This window comes from Delphinus delphis, chromosome 10 (genome assembly GCF_949987515.2).
Source record: "Delphinus delphis chromosome 10, mDelDel1.2, whole genome shotgun sequence".
Taxonomy (NCBI): Eukaryota; Metazoa; Chordata; class Mammalia; order Artiodactyla; family Delphinidae; genus Delphinus; species Delphinus delphis.
The window spans coordinates 87,593,475-87,616,159 of NC_082692.2; the positions used below are offsets into that span (position 1 = coordinate 87,593,475).

The 22,685-nt window shown below is 38.9% G+C and overlaps 1 protein-coding gene across 1 annotated transcript in view; it reads right to left on the reverse strand.

Moving 5' to 3' along the window:
• CNTN3 (contactin 3) overlaps positions 1-22,685 on the reverse strand; it is a 323,792-nt gene that overhangs the window by 55,621 nt on the left and 245,486 nt on the right. Inside the window, exons 12-13 of the mRNA XM_060022922.1 lie at positions 9,302-9,429; positions 7,320-7,495 (exon numbers count right to left, since the gene is read on the reverse strand). Of these exons, the coding sequence (XP_059878905.1) occupies positions 7,320-7,495; positions 9,302-9,429 (304 nt within the window). The remainder of the gene's footprint in view (positions 1-7,319; positions 7,496-9,301; positions 9,430-22,685) is intronic.

A 22,685-nucleotide genomic window follows, 5' to 3' on the forward strand; every position in this document is an offset into this window, starting at 1 on the left:
CTGATAAATATTTGCACATCTTTTCATGTACAGCCTTGGTTTTTGTTGTAACTCTGCTGTCTTTATGGGTTTTAATTCAAGCTACATGTTACTTGGTTTGACTTCTGCTCGTCTTCTTATAAATTTAAATCTTCCAGGGCTTCCACTAGGGGTGGATTGGACCATTCATCTTAACAAACATTGTACGTAATAAACGCAGCCCTGGGATGCTAATCATACCCTAGGTAGGAACTGAGACTCTAGGATGCCTGGCTGAGCAAACAATGAGTTAGTGAAATAAACTCAACTTCAACTCTTTTGTGCACTTCCCCGTTTCCAATAGGCATTGGAGAATCTTTGTTTTTTCATCCCCAAATAGCTTTGTGGGAGGGGCTGGGCTTCAGGGATGTATGCTCAAGATGAATAATATTAATTCCCCTGGTCTAATCCCCAACTTTTATGGACTCATTACTGGATGTATTCTCTAAAGGATCCTTCCAAGTCAGTTTATATTTTGAATTTGGACAAGATATAAAATTTATAAGACACTCTAAGTGGGAGATGTTTACAAACGCAGTGTGTCACCACAGGTAGTGTTTGAATGAGTGCTTTACCTCAGTTCTGTATTTACAATGCACACAAAACCTCTTACAGAATTTTGTGTTGTAAAATAACTGCTATTGTCAAACTTTTAGTTCTCACACCCAAGTAATTCTATGAAATAAATCAAGTCAAGGTGACCATATTGTATTACTATACACAAAAGATTTCTTTCAAAGACACTCTTTTCTGCCACTGAGAGCTGGGAAATACATCAGGTCTCAAGCTCTCAAGCACTAGACTGAGATTGCGGCCTGTGGGAGATAAAGCACACCGAAGGCAGCCAGTTCAGTGAGTCGCAGATGGGCTGTCACTGCTAAACCTCTTACTGCTTCCAGTGACTTTTATCCACACACATTCTAATTCATCATAGATCCAATCCCATAAAATGTGTGAAGCTCTATAGCTTGGCTCTATACATTCCTCATTTCTAAAGTATCTGCCACACATCAAGTTTATCAAAGCATATCTATTTAAACATCCTTACAATATACAGGGAACTTCTGGGGTGTTTAGGTTCAACAGTTTCTAGCTACAGTCAGTCTCCATAATGTAATATGTCTAAGTCCAAAGGTTAGCTTATCAAGGCAAGCCAAATTATTGTTGAACGCTCTTAAAAGCGTACTTAAATTTCCAGGCCCCTAAATCCTCAGGTACAAGGCAAAAATGTTCTTTCATTTCTCTTGAATTTGGGGGCTATTATCTCCTTTTTCCTGTCAGTGGAAGCTTCGATATATTTAAAAGCTGAGAAAGAAAGATGTTATACTGGGAACTGGGTGAATGATGCAATCTCTTTTTTCTCTCTCTTGCTTTTTTTTTTTTTTTTTTTTGCATGGAGTGGAATTCTGTTGGTTAAACATGGCTATGATAGAATACTACCACAGACATATTGTCGGGACTGTGTCTCTTCCTATTACTGTGCATATATGAAATTTATATACACATAACTGCATACATTCTTACCTACATAGGCACAACTACATATGGAGATATCTAGATATAGCCCAAAAGGAGAGAGCACAATGTTCCTGGAAGAGGGACCAGTGTGTGCAAAATCTTGTGGTGGGAGGGAACATGGCAAATACTAAAAACTGATGTGAAAAGAAACCAGAAAATGGGGAACAGAAAGTTAAGTAACTCATGCAAGGACATCATCTAGTAAGCAACAGAATCTAGACCTCACCTGTATCTGAACCCAAATCCCCTGCTTCTCTAATTACACCACACTCCTATAACCAAGATTTGCTTGGCAAACAATGGACTTAAGTGGCTGCCTTTTACTGCTGACTTATTTATACAACGCTGATTTGTCCCATGGAACAAAGCCTGTGTATGACCCACATTCCTCCTTTGTGATGGGTCAGTTTCCTTTGGACACTTGGCTTGATAAGCTCTTCTGAATGCTATACATTCTGACAGTGCAGAAACCTATAACTGCTGTTGAGACAGGGGGGAAAGGGGCAGGATACAGCCACTAGATAAATGAAGAAGGGGTGCAGCCCTTAGGATGTGATAAAAACTGGCTGGAACCAGCTGAAACCAAGGTGGCATGGAGAACAGTCTGGTCCTTGACCTTTAGCTCATTATACCTTCATTTTAATACTAAAAGTGGCCCAATTCCTGGAGATCCTCACCCTTTCCTGGAATAGCAAGAATATTCCTCCTACTCTTTAGCATGTGCTATTACTCAGCCCACAAAAAAAGACCAACCCCAGGCCCTGGGGCCACTCTCACTTTCTGAGCAGGACCGCATTCTGCCTATGGAATGTGTCCCTCTAAATAAATTTGCTTTCACTTTATTTTGGCTCGCTTTTGAATTCTTTCCTGCTTGAAGCCAAGGACCCTCACTTGGAGGTCTGTCCCAGGGACTTGAGCGGGTCCCTGGACGTGACAATTTCCTCTCCTCCAACACTGTCATCACACTCCTTTGGCATGACATGCAAGTCTACACAACAGATCTGATCTAAATTGGAGCTTTTGGATTTTCCCCAAAAGGTGTGGGTTGGTTTGTTTGTTTACATGAATGAATGAATATTGAATACCCAGAGTCGTCTCAATGATAAGTGGCTGAAACAGTTGAAAGCTGTCAGTTAGATTTTCCATTTTCTAAACTACCCACCCTCTTTTTAAAACATGGCTCCTACACTATCCAGCTTTCTAAGCAACCTTCCCAGTTACTGGCTTCTCCCTCACATTTTGTTGCTTTTGAAAACAGGGGATTTATCTATGAACACACTGGGATAAAAGACAAGCAGACTTCCTAGGTATTAACGTGAACGCTGCAATGAATACACAGAGGACAAGAGCCGTTATATGATTCCCTCCTCATGCAATAGGAGAGCAATTTACTTAATTGCTTGTGCTTAAGGGTAATGTCCTCTTGTATGGCTTACATTTTGTACTGATGGGAGAATACTAAGTTACTAATGGCACAAGTCAATAAAAAAATTCATAGGCCATGAACAAACATGTCAGAAAAAGACCAGAACTGGCAAGCGACAGGGTTAATTCATGCAGTTTCATGTTTCAGATACTTGATTCCTGTAGAGAGATGACTGACCCAATACCTTACGTAGAACCTATCAGTAGCACAGGAGCAGCTAAGTTAAAGTATTATCTTGAATATTTTTAATCCCAAGACCCTCTTAGAGAAAGCAGCCATCTAGCTCAGTGTCAGTGAAATGTTTGTTTGAGGATGTTTGATGCATATTAAAATCAAACTGCTGGGACCTCCCTGGTGGTCCAGTGGTAAAGAATCCACCCTACAATGCAGGGGACTCGGGTTCCATCCCTGGTCAGGAAACTAAGATCCCACATGCCGCGGGGCAACTAAGCCCGTGCACCACAACTACTGAGCTCATGAGCCTCAACTAGAGAGCCTGCGTGCTGCGAACTACAGAGCCCACAAGCTCTGGAACCCACGCGCCACAACTAGAGAAGAGAAAACCGGCACGCCACAACTAGAGAGAAGCCCGGGCACATCAACGAAAGATCCTGCGTGCCGCAACTAAGACCTGACACAGCCCAAAATAAATAAAAATAAATTAATTAAAAAAAATCAAATGAAAGTACTTTGGGTTTTTAGTCTTTAAATGTGCATTTCTTTAGCATTAGTGCAGACGAAGGACACTGTATTGGATACAATATTATCAACAGTTCACGATCGAGGAGATAAATCACGGTGTTATCTACATTATACAGCAAAGGCAATTAATGTTTCAAATCAAATTCTTTATGAATTAAAGTTAGGGCAAGAGCTGGGTTACAGCAGTGAAGGTAACATTCTAGCCTTTTCTTTTTTCCCTTGACTCATCTCCAAGGAAAGGCAAATGATAAACCCTAAGTATGCAGTAAAGAGTTGGCTGAGGATACTGGCATATGCCTTTTCCTGTTGTGACAGAAGAAATCAGTGACTTAAAAAAAAAAGCATTTAAAGCAGCAATCCCACTACTGGGCATAAACTCTGAGAAAACCATAATTCAAAAAGACTCATGTACCAAAATGTTCATTGCAGCTCTATTTACAATAGCCCGGAGATGGAAACAACCTAAGTGTCCATCATCAGATGAATACATAAAGAAGATGTGGTACATATATACAATGGAATATTACTCAGCCATAAAAAGAAATGAAATTGAGCTATTTGTAATGAGGTGGATAGACCTAGAGTCTGTCATACAGAGTGAAGTAAGTCAGAAAGAGAAAGACAAATACCGTATGCTAACACATATATATGGAATTTAAGAAATAAAAAAAAATGTCATGAAGAACCTAGGGGTAAGACAGGAATAAACACACAGACTTAGAGAATGGACTTGAGGACACGGGGAGGGGGAAGGGTAAGCTGTGACAAAGCGAGAGAGTGGCATGGACATATATACACTACCAAACATGAAATAGATAGCTAGTGGGAAGCAGCCGCATAGCACAGGGAGATCAGCTCGGTGCTTTGTGACCACCTAGAGGGGTGGGATAGGGAGGGTGGGAGGGAGGGAGACGCAAGAGGGAAGAGATATGGGGACATATGTATATGTATAACTGATTCACTTTGTTATAAAGCAGAAACTAACACACCATTGTAAAGCAATTATACTCCAATAAAGATGTAAAATAAATAAATAAAAAATAAAAGTAAAAAATAAAGCATTTAAAGCAATAGTAAAAGAAATGTCAATGGTTTGCAGCAATTGGTGAAGTTCTTGAAAGCCTTGAATCAGTCAGCACAATTTGGAAAACTAGAATTTCGAAAATGGAGCAAGCCAGATGATAGAACATAGAAACAGCATCGAAATTGTACTTAATTGTGGCTAGGTACCTAAATATCACCTTTTTAAAATTTTATTTTATTTTTTTAAAGACCAGCTGTAGTGGGTCACTAGGGCTGCTGTAACAAAGTAACACAAACTGGGTGGCTTCAAACCACAGAACTTTATCGTCTTAGAGTTCTGGAGTCCACAAATCTGAAATCAAGATCTCTCTCCCAAATTTCTAGGGTAAGACCCTTCTTCCCTGCCTCTTCTAGGTTCTGGCAGCCCCAGGCATTCTGTGACTTGTGCCTCCACCTTCACAGGGCCATCTTCCTTGTGTCTACATTCTCCCCTCTGTGTGTTGGTCTGTGCCTAAATTTCCCTCCTATTACAAGGACAACAGTCCTATTGGATTAGGGCCCATCCTATTCCAGTATCACATCATCATAACTTCACTACATATATCTGCAACAACCCTTTCCAAATAAGGTCACATTCTGAGGTACTAGTGTAAAGGACACTCTTCTGTATCTCCTTTACAGTCAATACTATACGCACACTCGGAACACGTCACATTTCTGACACCAGATGTGTGTGTTTTCCACACCAAGCAATTCTCCAACACCAGGTGGGGGGTCCCAAAAGTCAATTCAATTCTGACACTATCTGCCTGGAGTTAGCATCAGATCCATAAGTTAAGGGCTCAGCCCCCTGAGACTGGCCCCTCTTCAGACACCAACTGCAAGTCTCAGATCGTCACTTGTACTTCCGACCAACCACTTATAAACTGAAGTTCCCATGGCACTCTCCTTGGGTTCAGTAATTTGCTAGAATGGCTCACAGAACTCAGGGTAACATTTATTTACTTTATGATACTTTATGTATCATAAAGGATACATACAAACAGAGCTTCTATCCCAGTGGAGGTGGAGTGTGTCACCCACCTCGCAGGTAGATATGTTCACCAACCCAGAAGCGCTCTGTGATGAAAAGTACTTTACTTTTGGGATTTTTATGGAAGCTTCAGCACATAGGCCTGATCGATCATAATTCAGTGCTCAGCCCCTCCCTCCTTCCTGAAGCATGGAGGGGCTGGGCACTGAATTTATGATCCATGGGGAGTGCTGAAGGTTCCAAGTTTCTAATCACGGCTTGGTCTTTCTGGTGACCATCCTGAAACTATCCAGGAGCCCACAGCGTCACTTCATTAGGACAAAAAGACATTTCATCACGCAGGAAATTCCAGGGGTTTTAGGAGGTCTGTGCCAGGATCCAGGGGCAGAGGCTAATAATCCTATTATTACTAGCCTCTACCACAATCCTATCACAACTAGGCCTTAGGATTTGAACTTTTCTTTTGAGGAAACATAATTCAAGTCCTAACACCATCCTTTCAAGTTGCACACAACCCTAACACATTAATAGACCCCATGTGTATACATATATACATTGAAGAAGAAATATTGGTGGTGGTTTTGTTTTTAATTTTTTTTGACCTGGCCATGTGGCTTGCGGGATTTTAGTTCCCCGACCAGGGATTGAACCCGGGCCATGGCAGTGAAAGTGCCAAGTCTCAACCACTGGACCACCAGAGAACTCCCAAGAAATATCTTAAAATAAATATAGCTGAATTGACCATTATATCGTTTTGTCCATAAGGAGAAAACCCAGACTCTACTATGATGTACCACTGACGTCTTAGCCAAAATGAACGAAGCTAAACCCTGTGTCAAAGAAAACAGGCCTGCAAGGGAAACTGGCCTTGTGACGATGGATTCACGGACGTGTGGCCAGGTGCGAGGCCTGCTGTTAGTCTGTGTGGTTCACAACACTGCATTCCTTCTTAACAGTTCTCCTCAAGGTGTCCATTTTCCCTTGAAATCTGTAATTCTTCCTCACATAGAACCATCGCAAACGAGGAGACAGAATGAAACAAGAGAAAGTATTTGTGTTTTGGGGACTCACAGATCTAGGCTTGGATGTAAGTTCCACCACTCGCTAGCTCAGTGGCCCTGGACAAGTTAATATCTTTACAAATCCTTAGTTTATGCACCTGTAAAAGGGCAATGCTTACCACTGACATCCAGTGTCACTGCAAGGATTAACTGGGATGAAGCACCTGGCCTGATACATGAAAGGCATTTAGCAAATGTGACTTCGTTCAACTTCATAATATATCATGTTGAAAGTAAACAGTTGTATAAGAACACTTTCCCTTCTGTGGAATACTAATGACAAAAGTATCGTGCAAAATAACAATTAATATAAACACAGCAAACATCGATTTTAATTAAAATTATAGTTTACGGGTTGAAGTAAATATGCTCACTTTCTGGTAATTACTATAATACAATTAGACCATTACAGAATTGCAAGCCCCGATTCACTCACAGAACAGACATTACTGGAGTAACAGATATGTGCCCGATGTTTCTTTAGGGACAATATGTCAGAGACAGATGTAAAAAGCATGAGGAAAGGGTCACAACTTACCCCACCGACTTTCTCAAAGTGAGATCCATCTTTCTTAAAATCTGTGAGGGCCCCATTGAAATACCAGGTAAACATGATGTCTAATAGGGGGTCGTGTTGCACCTGGCAGGGCAAAATGACACTTTCGCCCACTGAGACATCCATGTTGGATGGTGCCAAAGTTATTCTTGTTGGTTCTATTGGGGAAATAATAAAGTTTTAAGTAAAACTTCAGCATTTTTATTTTGATGAAAGCAATTTTCAACAGGCAGACTGTTAATCTAACATAGCATGTATGTGTGTGTAGACATACATATGTGCCTATATACATATATATACCTCTGTATCATGAAAAGTCTTCAAGATGAAAAGAGACATTTTGATGCAGACCCATAACATATTTCATTGGATACACAAATTCTTGTTAAATGAATTAGGGTATCTACATTTATGGGATATTGAAGTTTAAAAATTGAAGTCACCTGTAAACAAGGGTTATAATACTACTACAAAAGCAATTTCATTTTAGCTTTATTGCTTCGTGAAATATACCAGTAGAAATAGAAACCACTGTATTTTCAATGACTGGAAAATGTATTACTACCAAGATTTAAATAGACTCAAACTTTTGAAAGACTACAAAAATGTTTAGAATAGGTAGGATACTAAGTTAAAATGTTAACTAATTTGTTTTTTCCCAAATGCAAATGTCCTTTCTATCATCACCATAGTCCTTCCATAGTTGGGAATTAGGCTTCCCTTGACTCCACTTTTCCAGCACTGCTCCCCATTTCTTTGCTCCATGTTGTAGCAAAAGTCTTCAAAAGAGGCATTGATTATGTTTTCTACAACAATAGTCTTCCTCCTACCCAAACCTGTGCAACCTCAAGCCTTTCCCATCTCAGTTGTTTTGACTGTTATTCTTCCTGTTGTTCACCAAACACTCTGCAGGCATCCTTCTCTTTCTTTCTCTCAGACCTCACAGTCAGTTTGCCAGCAACGCCTACTGACTACATGCAGAATCAAATCCCTTCCCATCAACTGCTCTGCTGCCACCCTCATCTGGGTCATTATCACTCCCGCCTGGATTACTGCAATGTCTCCTGACGTTCCTCCCACTTCTACCCTTGACTCCCCACAGTCTGTTCTCAACAGAGCAGCGAGAGTAACCGTTAAAAATATATTTCCCATCATTTCATTCCTCTGCTCAAAACTGTGCACTAACCTCGACTTTTCGTGCCAACTAAAAGCTGACGTCCTAACAAAGTCTACAAAACCTCTACACGATTGTCCCCAAGAAATCTACTGAACTCCATCTCCATGAAATCTTTGTTCACATCTCTCCTTCTCTGATCACTTGGGTTCATGCTCCAGCTTACTTCTCCCAAACACTCCTCTGTATTTTACAATCGTTTGCAATTTCTTTCCTTCTAAGAATTTCTTTGCCTTATATTCCTACCACTTATTTTCTTTCTATCTTTGGTAGAAGGTAAGCTTCATGTGGGCAGCATTCTTTGTCAGTTTGTTACTGAATAACCCAAGCACCTGGCACATGGTAGATACTCAATGCTTTTCTTCAATGAATAAATGAACAAACACATCCACAATCCTAAGTGACTCTTTTTGATAGCAAGGGTTATTCCACGAACTCAAACATCTCCAGAAAATATCAAAGATAATGGAAAAGGAAAAAGTGTACCCAAAAGATTTGACATACTAGAATAGCACGAAATAAAAGCAGACCAGCCACATATGCTACTTATAATTCTACTGCCAATTTTGACAGCATGGCAACTCATGTGTCCCTGGTACACACCGTGGTGTATAAAGAAATATTAAGGATTGTTCCCTTGACTTTCACTTGTTAGAGAAAACACAAGTGCAAACGTAAGGTCGACCTTCGTAGTGCACTGCATATTGTGAAAAACATTTTTTTCTTTGATCTTAATAACATACCACACAGTGTATCTCCATGTAAAGCAATCTTTCAGAAATGCACCTACCTGTGACAACCAAGTGTGTTGTGCCATTTGCTTTCCCAAACTGGTTTTCTGCTGTGCACGTATAAATTCCAGCATCAGCTTTAGTCACATTGGCAATTTTGAGTCCTCCATCTTTCAAAAAAGAAATTCTAAATATACAAATGAGACAAATAAATGTATACTAGTCACTTTTTTTCAAAATAAATGGAGTTTTTGTTAACAGAAGTATTGTCTTAAGCTACTATATTTAAGGCAACATAAACCAGCCCTTAGCCTCCTTGGGTCTAAAGAAAATTAAAAGAAAATTTATACACACATGCACACAGCAGACTAAAAAAGAAGCTCTACCAATCTGAACATTTCTTGATATTTTTACACAGTTTTACTTAACAGCATGACTTAACATTACATATGGTTTTAGGGATGGCTTTATCAATTAAGTGTGAAACGTTTTCCAAAGATATGTGGTGAGGTGGATTACTCATGGGTTAGCCTTATCAATCTGGAGAAAATAAGAAGTAGACATGATGCTATTTTCCATAAATCTGAAACAGTTTGTGAGAAATGAGAAACTCCCTAGTGTTTCATTATGAACTTCAGAGAGTCAGATCTAACCTAGTATAAATCCATATTTTGCAAAAGAACATCTGCATGGTCACCCATGAACTACTGCAAAAATGTGGGCAACGTAAATGAACACATCTGAGTTTCTGAGCACACGCTTAAAGTACTTAAAGCTTTTGGTCTAACTAATTAACTAAGGAAACAGAAATGAACTTTACATGAGCTAGACGCTATGAGAGTCTCTGAGATCACAGTGTGAGCAAGACAGGAAGTCCCCACCTAAGAAGAACCACAATCCTGCAGCCTGTGGAACAAAAACCAAATTCACAGAAACACAGACAAGATGAAAAGGCAGAGGGCTATGTACCAGATGAAGGAACAAGATAAAACACCAGAAAAACAACTAAATGAAGTGGAGATAGGCAACCTTCCAGAAAAAGAATTCAGAATAATGATAGTGAAGATGATCCAGGACCTCAGAAAATGAATGGAGGCAAAGATCGAGAAAATGCAAGAAATGTTAAACAAAGATCTAGAAGAATTAAAGAACAAACAAACAGAGATGAACAATACAATAACTGAAATGAAAACTACACTAGAAGGAATCAATAGCAGAATAACTGAGGCAGAAGAATGGATAAGTGACCTGGAAGACAGAATGGTGGAATTCACTGCTGCAGAAAAGACTAAAGAAAAAAGAATGAAAAGAAATGAAGACAGCCTAAGAGACCTCTGGGACAACATTAAATGCAACAACATTCCCATTATAGGGGTCCCAGATGGAGAAGAGAGAGAGAAAGGACCCAAGAAAATATTTGAAGAGATTATAGTCGAAAACTTCCCTAACATGGGAAAAGAAATAGCCACCCAAGTCCAGGAAGCACAGAGAGTCCCATACAGGATAAACTCAAGGAGAGACAAGCCAAGACACACAGTAACCAAACTGGCAAAAATTAAGAACAAAGAAAAATTATTGAAAGCAGCAAGGGAAAAACGACAAATAACATACAAGGGAACTCCCGTAAGGCTAACAGCTGATTTCTCAGCAGAAACTCTACAAGTCAGAAGGGAGTGGCATGATATACTTAAAGTGATGAAAGGAAAGAATCTACAACCAAGATTACTCTACCCGGCAAGAATCTCATTCAGACTTGATGGAGAAACCAAAAGCTTTACACACAAGCAAAAGCTAAGAGAATTTAGCACCACCAAACCAGCTCTACAATAAAGGCTAAAGGAACTTCTCTAGGTGGGAAACACAAGAGAAGAAAAGGATTTACAAAAACAAACCCAAAACAATTAAGAAAATGGTCATAGGAACATACATATCGATAATTACCTTAAACGTGAATGGATTAAATGCTCCAACCAAAAGACACAAGCTTGCTGAATGGATACAAAAACAAGACCCATATATATGCTGTCTACAAGAGACCCACTTCAGACCTAGGGACACATACAAACTGCAAGTGAGGGGATGGAAAAAGATATTCCATGCAAATGGAAATCAAAAGAGAGCTGGAGCAGCAATACTCATGTCAGATAAAATAGACTTTAAAATAAAGAATGTTACAAGAGACAAGGAAGGATACTACATAATGATCAAAGGATCAATTCAAGAAGAAGATATAACAATTATAAATATATATGCACCCAACAAAGGAGCACCTCAATACATAAGGCAACTGCTAACAGCTATAAAAGAGGAAATCGAAGGTAACACAATAATAGTGGGGGACTTTAACACCTCACTTACACCAATGGACAGATCATCCAAACAGAAAATTAATAAGGAAACACAAGCTTTAAATGATACAATAAACCAGAGAGATATAATTGATATTTATAGGACATTCCATCCAAAAACAGCAGATTACATGGTCTTCTCAAGTGCGCACGGAACATTCTCCAGCATAGTTCACATCTTGGGTCACAAATCAAGCCTCAGTAAATTTAAGAAAACTGAAATCATATCAAACATCTTTTCTGACCACAATGCTATGAGATTAGAAGTCAATTACAGGGGAAAAAAACGTAAAAAACACAAACACGTGGAGGCTAAACAATACATTACTAAATAACCAAGAGATCACTGAAGAAATCAAAGAGGAAGTCAAAAAATACCTAGATACAAATGACAATGAAAACACAATGATCCAAAACCTATGGGATGCAGCAAAAGCAGTTCTAAGAGAGAAGTTTATAGCTATACATCCTACCTCAAGAAATAAGAAAAATCTCAAATAGGCAATCTACCCTTACACCTAAAGGAACTAGAGAAAGAAGAACAAACAAAACCCAAAGTTAGCAGAAGGAAAGAAATCATAAAGATCAGAGCTGAAATAAATGAAATGGAAACAAAGAAAACAATAGTAAAGATCAATAAAATTAAAAGCTGGTTCTTTGAGAAGATAAACAAAATTGATAAACCAGTAGCCAGACTCACAAAGAAAAGAGAGAGAGGACTCAAATCAATAAAATTAGACATGAAAAAGAAGAAGTTACAACAGACACCACAGAAATACAAAGCATCCTAAGGGACTACTACAAGTAACTCTATGCCAATAAAATGGACAACCTGGAAGAAATGGACAAATTCTTAGAAAGGTATAACCTTCCAAGACTGAACCAGGAAGAAGAAGAAAATATGAACAGACCAATCACAAGTAATGAAATTGAAACTGTGATTAAAGATCTTCCAACAAACAAAAGTCCAGGACAAGATGGCTTCACAGGTGAATTCTATCAAATATTTAGAGAAGAGCTAACACCCATCCCTCCTCAAACTCTTCCAAAAAATTGCAGAGGAAGGAACACTCCCAAACTCATTCTATGAGGCCACCATCACCCTCATACCAAAACCAGAGAAAGATACTAAAAAAAAAGAAAATTACAGACCAATATCACTGATGAACATAGATGCAAAAATCCTCACCAAATACTAGCAAACAGAATCCAACAACACATTAAAAGGATCATACACCATGATCAAGTGGGATTTATCCCAGGGATGCAAGGATTCTTCAATATATGCAAATCAATCAATGTGATACACCATATGAACAAACTGAAGAATAAAAACCATATGATCATCTGAATAGGTGCAGAAAAAGCTTTTGACAAAATTCAACACCATTTATGATAAAAACTCTCCAGAAAGTGGGCATAGAGGGAATCTACCTCAATATAATAAAGGCCATATACGACAAACCCACAGCAAACATCATTCTCAATGGTGAAAAACTGAAAGCATTTCCTCTAAGATTAGGAACAAGACAAGGATGTCCACTCTCACCACTATTATTCAACGTAGTTTTGGAAGTCCTAGCCACAGCAATCAGAGAAGAAAAGGAAATAAAAGGAATACAAATTGGAAAAGAAGAAGTAAAACTGTCACTGTTTGCAGATGACATGATACTATATACAGAGAATCCTGAAGTTGCCACGAAAACTAGTAGAGCTAATCAATGAATTTGGTAAAGTTGCAGGATACAAAATTAATGCACAGAAATCTCTTGCATTCCTATACACTAATGATGAAAAATCTAAAAGAGAAATTAAGCGAACACTCCCATTTACCATTGCAACAAAAAGAATAAAATAGCTAGGAATAAACCTACCTAAGGAGACAAAAGACCTGTATGCAGAAGACTGTAAGACACTGATGAAAGAAATTAAAGATGATACCAACAGGGCTTCCCTGGTGGCGCAGTGGTTGACAGTCCACCTGCCGATGCAGGGGACGTGTGTTCATGCCCCGGTCTGGGAAAATCCCACATGGCGCAGAGCGGCTGGGCCCATGAGCCACGGCCGCAGAGCCTGTGCGTCTGGAGCCAGCCTGTGCTCCACAATGGGAGAGGCCACAGCAGTGAGAAGCCCGTATACCGCAAAAAAAAAGATGATACCAACAGATGGAGTGATATACCATGTTCTTGGATTGGAAGAATCAACATTGTGAAAATGACTCTACTACCCAAAGCAATCTACAGATTCTATGCAATCCCTATCAAATTACCAATGGCATTTTTTACAGAACTAGAACAAAAAATCTTAAAATTTGTATGGAGACACAAAAGACCCCGAATAGCCAAAGCAGTCTTGAGGGAAAAAAATGGAGCTGATGGAATCAGTCTCCCTGACTTCAGACCATACTACAAAGCTACAGTGATCAAGACAATATGGTACTGGCACAAAAAAAGAAATATAGATCAATGGAACAAGATAGAAATCCCAGAGATAAACCCACGCACCTATGGCCAACTAATCTATGACAAAGGAGACAAGGATATACAGTGGAGAAAAGACAGTCTCTTCAATAAGTGGTGCTGAGAAAACTGGACAGTTACATGTAAAAGAATGAAATTAGAACACTTCCTAACACCATGCACAAAAATAAACTCAAAATGGAGTAGAGACCTAAATTTAAGACTGGACACTTAAAACTCTTAGAGGAAAACATAGGAAGAACACTCTTTGACATAAATCACAGCAAGGTCTTTTTTGATCCACCTCCTAGAGTAATGGAAATAAAAACAAAAATAAAAAAATGGGACCTAATGAAACTTCAAAGCTTTTGCACAGCAAAGGAAACCATAAACAAGACGAAAAGACAGCCCTCAGAATGGGAGAAAATATTTGCAAACAAATCAACACACAAAGGATTAATCTCCAAAATATATAAACAGCTCATGCAGTTCAATATTAAAAAAACAAACAACCCAATCCAAAAATGGGCAGAAGACATTTGTAAATGTAAATAGACATTTCTCCAAAGAAGACAGACAGATGGCCAGGAAGCACATGAAAAGCTGCTCAACTAATTATTAGAGAAATGCAAATCAAAACTACAGCGAGGTGTCACCTCACACCAGCTCAACTAATTATTAGAGAAATACAAATCAAAACTACAGCGAGGTGTCACCTCACACCAGTTAGAATGGGCGTCACCATAAAATCTACAAACAACAAATGCTGGAGAGGGTGTGGGGGAAAGGGAACCCTCTTGCACTGTTGGTGGGAATGTAAATTGATACAGCCACTATGGAGAACAGTATGGAGGTTCCTTAAAAAACGAAAAATAGAATTACCATATCACCCAGCAATCCCACTACTGGGCATATACCCAGGGAAAACTATAATGCAAAAAGACACATGCACCCCAATGTTCACTGCAGCACTATTTACAATAGCCAGGTCATGAAAGCAACCTACATGCCCATCGACAGATGAATGGATAAAGGAGATGTGGTCCATATATACAATGGAATATTACTCAGCCACAACAAGGAACGAAATTGGGTCATTTGTGGAGACGTGGATGGACAGAGAGTGTCATACAGAGTGAAGTAAGTCAGAAAGAGAAAAACAAATATCGTATATTAACGCATATATGTGGAACTTAGAAAAATGGTACAGATGAACCAGTTTGCAGGGCAGAAATTGAGGCACAGATGTAGAGAACAAACGTATGGACACCAAGGGGGGAAGGGGGGGGCAGGGTGGTGGTGGGATGAATTGGGAGATTGGGGTTGACATGTATGTACTAATATGTATAAAATATATAACTAATAGGAACCTGCTGTATAAAAAAATAAAATAAAATTCAAAAAAAAAGTCCCCTCCTTCATGGAAAGAACAGTCTAGTGAGTGGCACAGACAGTAGATGATGAAATAGGTAAATGTGATAAGTTCAGATTTTTGAGAAGTATTCAAAAGTGGGGATACCATAAAAGCAATGGCTCTAGGGAGTGTTCCCATGAGAGAGTGCTTCAGAAAAGCCTCTTAGAAAAGGTGCCATTTGAACTGAGAAAGAAGAGTGAGAAAGAGTTGACCTGTCATTAGTCTGATTCATGAATCTTTACTGCCCATCTGGTCTATCCAGAATTATTCTTCTTTTCTTTGAATCCCTATATTCTTTACTATCCATACCATGCATTTAATACTTAGAATGCCTTTTATCTTTTATGGTTCACAGCTTTGATACTTGAGTTTAATATCTATCCAAATGGATGGTAAACTTCTTAGAAGGTTTGCAACTCCAGCGTCAGCATGGCATGGTATGTGTAAACCGTCAATAAATGCCTCCCAATTCTGGGTGATACAGTAGAGCGGACAGGAAAGATGCTGAGGACATGAGACTAGAGTTGGAGGATCTTAACTCAATCTCTAAATATTACCCCATTGGTTGTAAGATTTTTAGGTGTGTGCCAAAAATGTGATTATTAGGACAAGTTTATGTATTAAAAATACACAAGATACGGATTTTATGTTTTATGTATATATGTGTGTGTGTATTTTTCATAGCTTGTGATTCACTTTTGCTTGCATCCTGGTTATATTTTCTTGGGTGAGAAAGTTGTAGGGGAATTGGAGGTGGTGCATAGGGACCTGTTTATGATCCTGGGTAGAGCTTTCCACGAATGTTAGTTGCTCATGTGATTTTTTTAACATATCAAGATACATTTCAAATACAAGGGTTTGAGAGCAATGGCCTGGACAGCTAATTAGGGAACACATAGCACTATATTTCAATTTGAGGAACTACACTGAAGGGTTAAAAATTCCAAGAACTTTCCTAAGAAGCTTTAAAAAAGGTGCTATGTCTGATTTCCTTCATGAAATCCTGGCCACTATGTTGGGTGTGAAGTGTAATCTGATCACTTTTTGCAAAGAGACGATCAAAAAAAAATTTCTTTATATCTTGTCATAGAGCAGAGATTTTCTTAAACAGTGTGCAATAATAACTGAAAGAGGAAAGTCTGCAGGGAGGTACACATGAATGAAAGCTTTGGAAATGAAGACTCTTTTGAGAAACATGGGGAGTAAGCTAAGGAAATAGAATCTGATCACTAACCCTGCCTTACTCCCTCCTGCCCAACCCAGGCTTAGACCCCTTTCCCTAGCATCCCACTGCCTGAAGGACGAAGACCACATCCTAAGCCATACCCTCCCATCAGGACCCCACCCCTCTAACTACATAAGGCCTCGTGAATTCTACCCTTTGCTCTTCTCCAGTGTCACAAGCCTTCTTTTAATTGCTTTTATGCTCTTCTTGTCTTGGGGCCTTTATAAAACCTGTTCCTCATGTCTGATAAATGTATACTCAACCTTCAGATTTTGGTCACTTCCCTGAAGCCATGCGTTGGATTACGTCTTCCTGTACTGATTATTAATCATCTGTGCTTTTGTCATAGCATTTGGCAACTGGCCAAGTATATATCTGTGTGCTTATTTGACTAATATTTTTCTCCTCCTGTAAGCTCAGAGACAGTAAGGTCTCTTGAAGCAGGGAGAGTGAATAGTGTCTGGATTACTCACCACTGCATTCCTAGAGCCTTGAACTATTCCTGGTACAGAGAAGATGGCCAAAAATAATGCCTGTTGAATGAATAAGTGACTGTATGCCTTTAAAGAGTCACTGTAGAAGAGATGGGATTAGTGATGGCAGGTTGCAAGGCACTGAGAACTTTACAGATTACAAGGAAGTAAATTCAGAAAGCGTGCAGACTTTTACTCACATATATTTATATACATATGCACATACGTATACATGTTCTCTATATAAATGTCTGTGTGTGTATATATATACACACACATCTATACATATGTGCATAAACATATATGTGGAACAAAGAAAGATGAAGCAGTAGAGGGCTGGATGAAGAGAACTGAACAACTCCTAGGATAACAGGACTGAAAATGCACTTGTACTATTAAGGAAGATATCAATAAAGGGCAAGGGACTGAAAATAAGGGAAGCACAGGGGAAACGAGGGAGGGAGGAAAGAGAATGAGAGAGAAAACTTGTTGAGAAAAGTCTCAGACGTGGAAGGAATGAGTATAAACAAAGGCAATGCTCCTGACCCATTCTGACTGCTAATCCTACTTGTCAAATTTTTGGCCAAGACCCCCAAAGAACATAGTCCTCGATCCACAGCACTGCTCAGTAAGTTTTACCTACCGTTGCTTTAAAAAGAAAGTGCAGATTTGCTAGAGATTTTCCCATGTAAAGAAAGCAAGCTGATATCAGAAAGATGGTTATCAGAAGGTCTTGAAGACATTCAAACGGTGAGGCAACCTTATCTGTTCTGAGATAGAGGGTGGAAATAGAATTGACAGCTCCAGGAGGCTGGGTGATCAACCACTTCCGAGATTAGTAAGCAATAAAACAAAGTAATGATGTCTCTTGTTGACTGAACAAATATTCAACTTAAGCTTAGAGCTTCTGATTTGGGTACCACAGAGCAGAGACAGGCAATTTCAGGTATCTTCCCAAGCTATGAACTTGTGTTAACAGTCAACCTTTCACTACAAATATAGAACTATTAGCAATGATGGAAGAACTAGAAATCCTTTAGTGTAGGAGGTTTAATAACTCTAAATGAGCAGGCCTAGCCTCATGACTACAGTGAGATAAGAAACAGTTTCAAAAGCAAGGCTAACACCTCGGGAGTCACACACAGAGTCCAAAACAAACATACTGACTCTCAAAGAAGGAAAACTCTGTACATTGTAAAATTTTGAGCTAATTGGATATTTTCCTCCTCAATTGGTTCTTCCAGGAAGTTCTAAGAGGCCCACAGGGCATTTCACACAACATAAAAATAAACATATTGAGTAAATGGATGGAGTAATTGCTTCTCAACAGAAAACCTTCAATAACCCATGCTTCCCTACAGAGATCTGAAGTGAAAATTTTATACCACTTCACTATAAATGAAATTGCTTTCTGAGCTTTCTGGGAACACGTTTTTCTGCAAATGGGTAGAGCTGAAAATGTAGATAACCATGAGTAACTCTGGTCTTGGCACAAAAAGTTAAATGAAGATTTATGAGATTAATATTCAGAAATGTGGCACTCCAGGTTGCTTTGAAACATGTGCAATTTTAATCACTGTGGCATTTTAACTCCTCGATCAGTTTTATAATATACCTTTTTATGTACCCTTTCATTGGTTTTCTCCTTTTGTAGGAAAAGAGGTTATTTCACTAAACTTCACACAGCCTGTGGTTAGTTTGGGATAAGTAAACTTAATTGCTCTAAGCTGGTCTAATGGTCCATGCTGTATGTAGTTCAGTGATGGAATTGAATGTATGACTGTTAAGAAACACTGTTTGCTCTGAAAGTAGACTGTTGTCTAGGCAACGTTGACCTATACTGTACGATGACATTTAAGCACCCATAATAAGACACCGTGTTTTAGAATGAGAAAGGTATGCAGTATTATGCACGCAAGGCAGGATTTCTGAAAACATTCTTTTCCCCCTGCCTATTTTCTGAATATTACAGTACTTTATTCAACTTGAATTTTAACAAACACACTGCAACTCTACATTTTCTCAGGAAGCTCATCTCAGTGGAGATGAGATCACATGAGACTGTAATGATTAAACTGTTCTATAGAAAATAACAAGGCTATTTTGGACTTCACTTCGTTAGTACATATTGTAAGAGACGGATGTTTAAAATTAGCTACAAGAGAAAAGTACTCACAATGCATATATGACACGATAAATAATGACAGTTAAGAAAATCACATATAAATTGATGAAAACGCATGAGAAAATAAACGCCAGAGACAAAGAGCATATAGTGTATATTTTCCTTTACAACCGATCTCATTTCCATATGCTTGGTAAATAACGTCTCCCCCTTGAGTCCAAAGATAACCTACAAATAGTATTTAGGAAAATAATATTAGCATTTTCATTCTTTTAGTTATACCATGTTGAGCTTTCATCTTATGAATTAAACAGTGTCAGTTTAGTGATTTATTGGTTAGAAAGTCTCCAAGGAAAAGACAGGCAGAGTAGAGAAGATTCAGCAGTTAATTATCCTTTCTCTGAGTAAGCACCAGGCTAATAATATGCAGCTGTGTTACTTTGTTGCTACACATGTTACACAGAACAGGCACCTGAAGTCCTAGAGAAACAGGGTGTGGCTCCACGCTGTAGCCAAGATAAATATACATTTTTCACATTAATTAATACTTCCTCATATTTATAAGAAGAGAACCAACAATAAAGGAACATTTTCATTACACGTATAAAACCTTTCCAAATGTACATCTATCGTAACAAATATATTTGGAGCTAAATATATTAAGACAGAGACTCAACAGTTTTTTTCCTCCTAAAATGGACTCACACTATAGAACAAAATGCCTCTAAAATAAGATTTCCAGCTTGAATGATTAAATAAAACTATTCATCTAAGTAATTCGTGAGGCCCAGGCAACAGTCCATTTGAAACATTTAAATCCTCATACAACAGAGGATCTGCAAAAATTATAAATGCTCAGATGAGTTAGTAAAACAAACAAACATGACAAATCAACAGTTCTCTGATGGCTCATGTATTCAAAGATAAACTCGTAAAGAATACTAAATAAGATTCAAAGGGGCCTCATACTCGACACTATTCTTCTTTGCCTGAGAGATTCATGAGTCAAAGCAATGCAAATCAAGACGTCAGCTGTAATACACAGAAAGCTGACGCAAAACTGCTTAAGTGAGCAGCTATGGTTTCCTGACACTTCATTCCAGAATTAGGCAGGCCTAAGCTTCCTGGCACATGCAGACTAGCACAGGCCCTCCCTGTAAGGGCAAGCTCCCTTCCTGTATGGTAAACAGAACAGCAGAATACATTCATTCTCTACAGGCAGGCAGACACCAAAGAGAAAGAAGGAAGACGTCTGAGCTACAATGTCAAGGTCTTCCACCCAATTTCAGGAGTCAGACACTTTCTCTGGGGAAGGGTTGAAGAGAGACACAAGTGTTACCCAAATGGGTGTCCTTCCCCCTAGAGACTAGCAGTCCTGGAATGGAGCTCACCTCCAACAATAATGCTAGAAGCAAGATACCTTGTACGCAAAAGGGAAATTTCATTGATTCAAGGGATGTAGAAGGTGCTGGATACTTTTTGGCTGCCCAGAATCTATTCCCCTTTCTTTGGGAACCAACACAGATCTTCCTTTGGAGAATTCTCTTCCACTACTGTATGCAGTCTTAGTAGGAACCAGTCATGGGCCCCATCCTATCCTAGCCAAGGGGGAAATACCGGACACAGGGCAACATTTCCCAAACTTTACTATGCACCATTCGCCTGGAGGACTCAGTCCTTCAAATACCCACTGCTGGGCCCACCACCAGATAAGGTGTGGGACAGGGCCCCGGAACTTACATTTCTAATAAGTTCCCAGGTGATTCTGGTGCTGCCGATATGAGGACCACACTTTGAAAAACAGTCATCTAGGCTACGTCCTTTGGGCCCTCCCTCTGCAGACTTTGATTTGAGACACAAGGATGAAAATAATGATTAGTTTATTCATTCCAGCACTTGCCCTGACACTTGCCCAGCCAACTAGTTCCTGTCCATTCCTAAGTCAGTTTCTACAGCTAATCTAACAATTTTGTTCAATATTCTTGTATTAATTCTTAGCTAGAGTGCCCAAATCCCTAAAAAATACAAGTTACTAATAGTTGGCGACACACACATAGTATTTGTTCAATAAATATTTGTTGTCTTAATGAATATGAAGGGTTCTGAGACAATTTTCTATACAATTTTCTGATTTTCTACAAGGTTCTATCACAAATCAAGAATGGCCCCCCCCCAAACACATACCCTGATGTTGAGCTCTTGCAAGATGAAATGGTTTTAGCCCCACTATTTCAATTCCAAGGTCATCCTCTTTTATAGATGTCCATCAATATTTAAGTGAATCACTTACAACCTTATGCAGTGTTTCTAACCTTTCTGGGACACAAAGTTCTTTGAATATTTGAAAAATCTGAGGACTCTCTCGGCGGAACAGATAAACACATATACAACCATAACAATAACAAAAGATCTGATACGATTCAGGATGAATTGTCTAAGCTTCTGTGGACATCAGGTTAGCGACTCCTGCTAGCAGTTCAACTCATCCAATGACACAGGAGTGCACTGGAATCTCTTTGTCTTGGATGCTTTAGTGTGAATCTTTTAAGATGTGCTTTATTGAGATTTTCTATTTATATGACTGTGTACATTTGATGACTGGCTCCTTAAAAATTATCTTGCACAGAAAGAGAGAGGGAATATTGCATAGCTCAAGAAGGTAGAGTCTTAGCTCAGACGTGTATCCACACACTGGAGTGGGTCCCAAGGTTTTCTGAGAAAAATCTCAGCCCCAATAACCTGAACTTTGTTGTCCCTCTTCCATGCAGAGTTTAATCGCCATCATCTATTCAGACACAGGGTCCGGTGAGCCATCACACCTCTAATAAGATGATATAAGCTTTAACACTAGTTCAGTTGACTCTTTAAGCATTTGACTCTGTATTTTCACAGCAGCACCTTCTCTTTACCTCAGATTCTCGATGCTGAAAATAACCTTGAAATAATTTCTATTTACATGCTTATTAAACCATACATGTGAGAAATAATATTCATGTAAGATTAGCTGAAAAACAGTGTCTATCTATTCCTCAAGCATCTTAAGTCTTAAAACTCAAAGTTACCCTTGGATTATGAGAAAGAAAAAAATTAAAATTCATATTTCATTTTAAGGACATTAACTTATATATTACTCAATGTTCTCTCCATCACAATCCATGGCATTTGGACATATCCATTTGCATACTTTTGCCTAGGAAGAGTTGCATATCTCCTTATCAAATGGCTTCATTCAATCTTACAGACAGTGTGGATTGTGTTATTAGCAGTATTTTTCTCTGCTCATTTGTTAAAAGTGTTGAGCCAAAATTGTGGATCTCAACTAAGCGAATGGATCTGTTGGCATAGGTTTGGTACACTAACGTCGGATATTCACTCTACAAGTATTTACTGAACATGTAC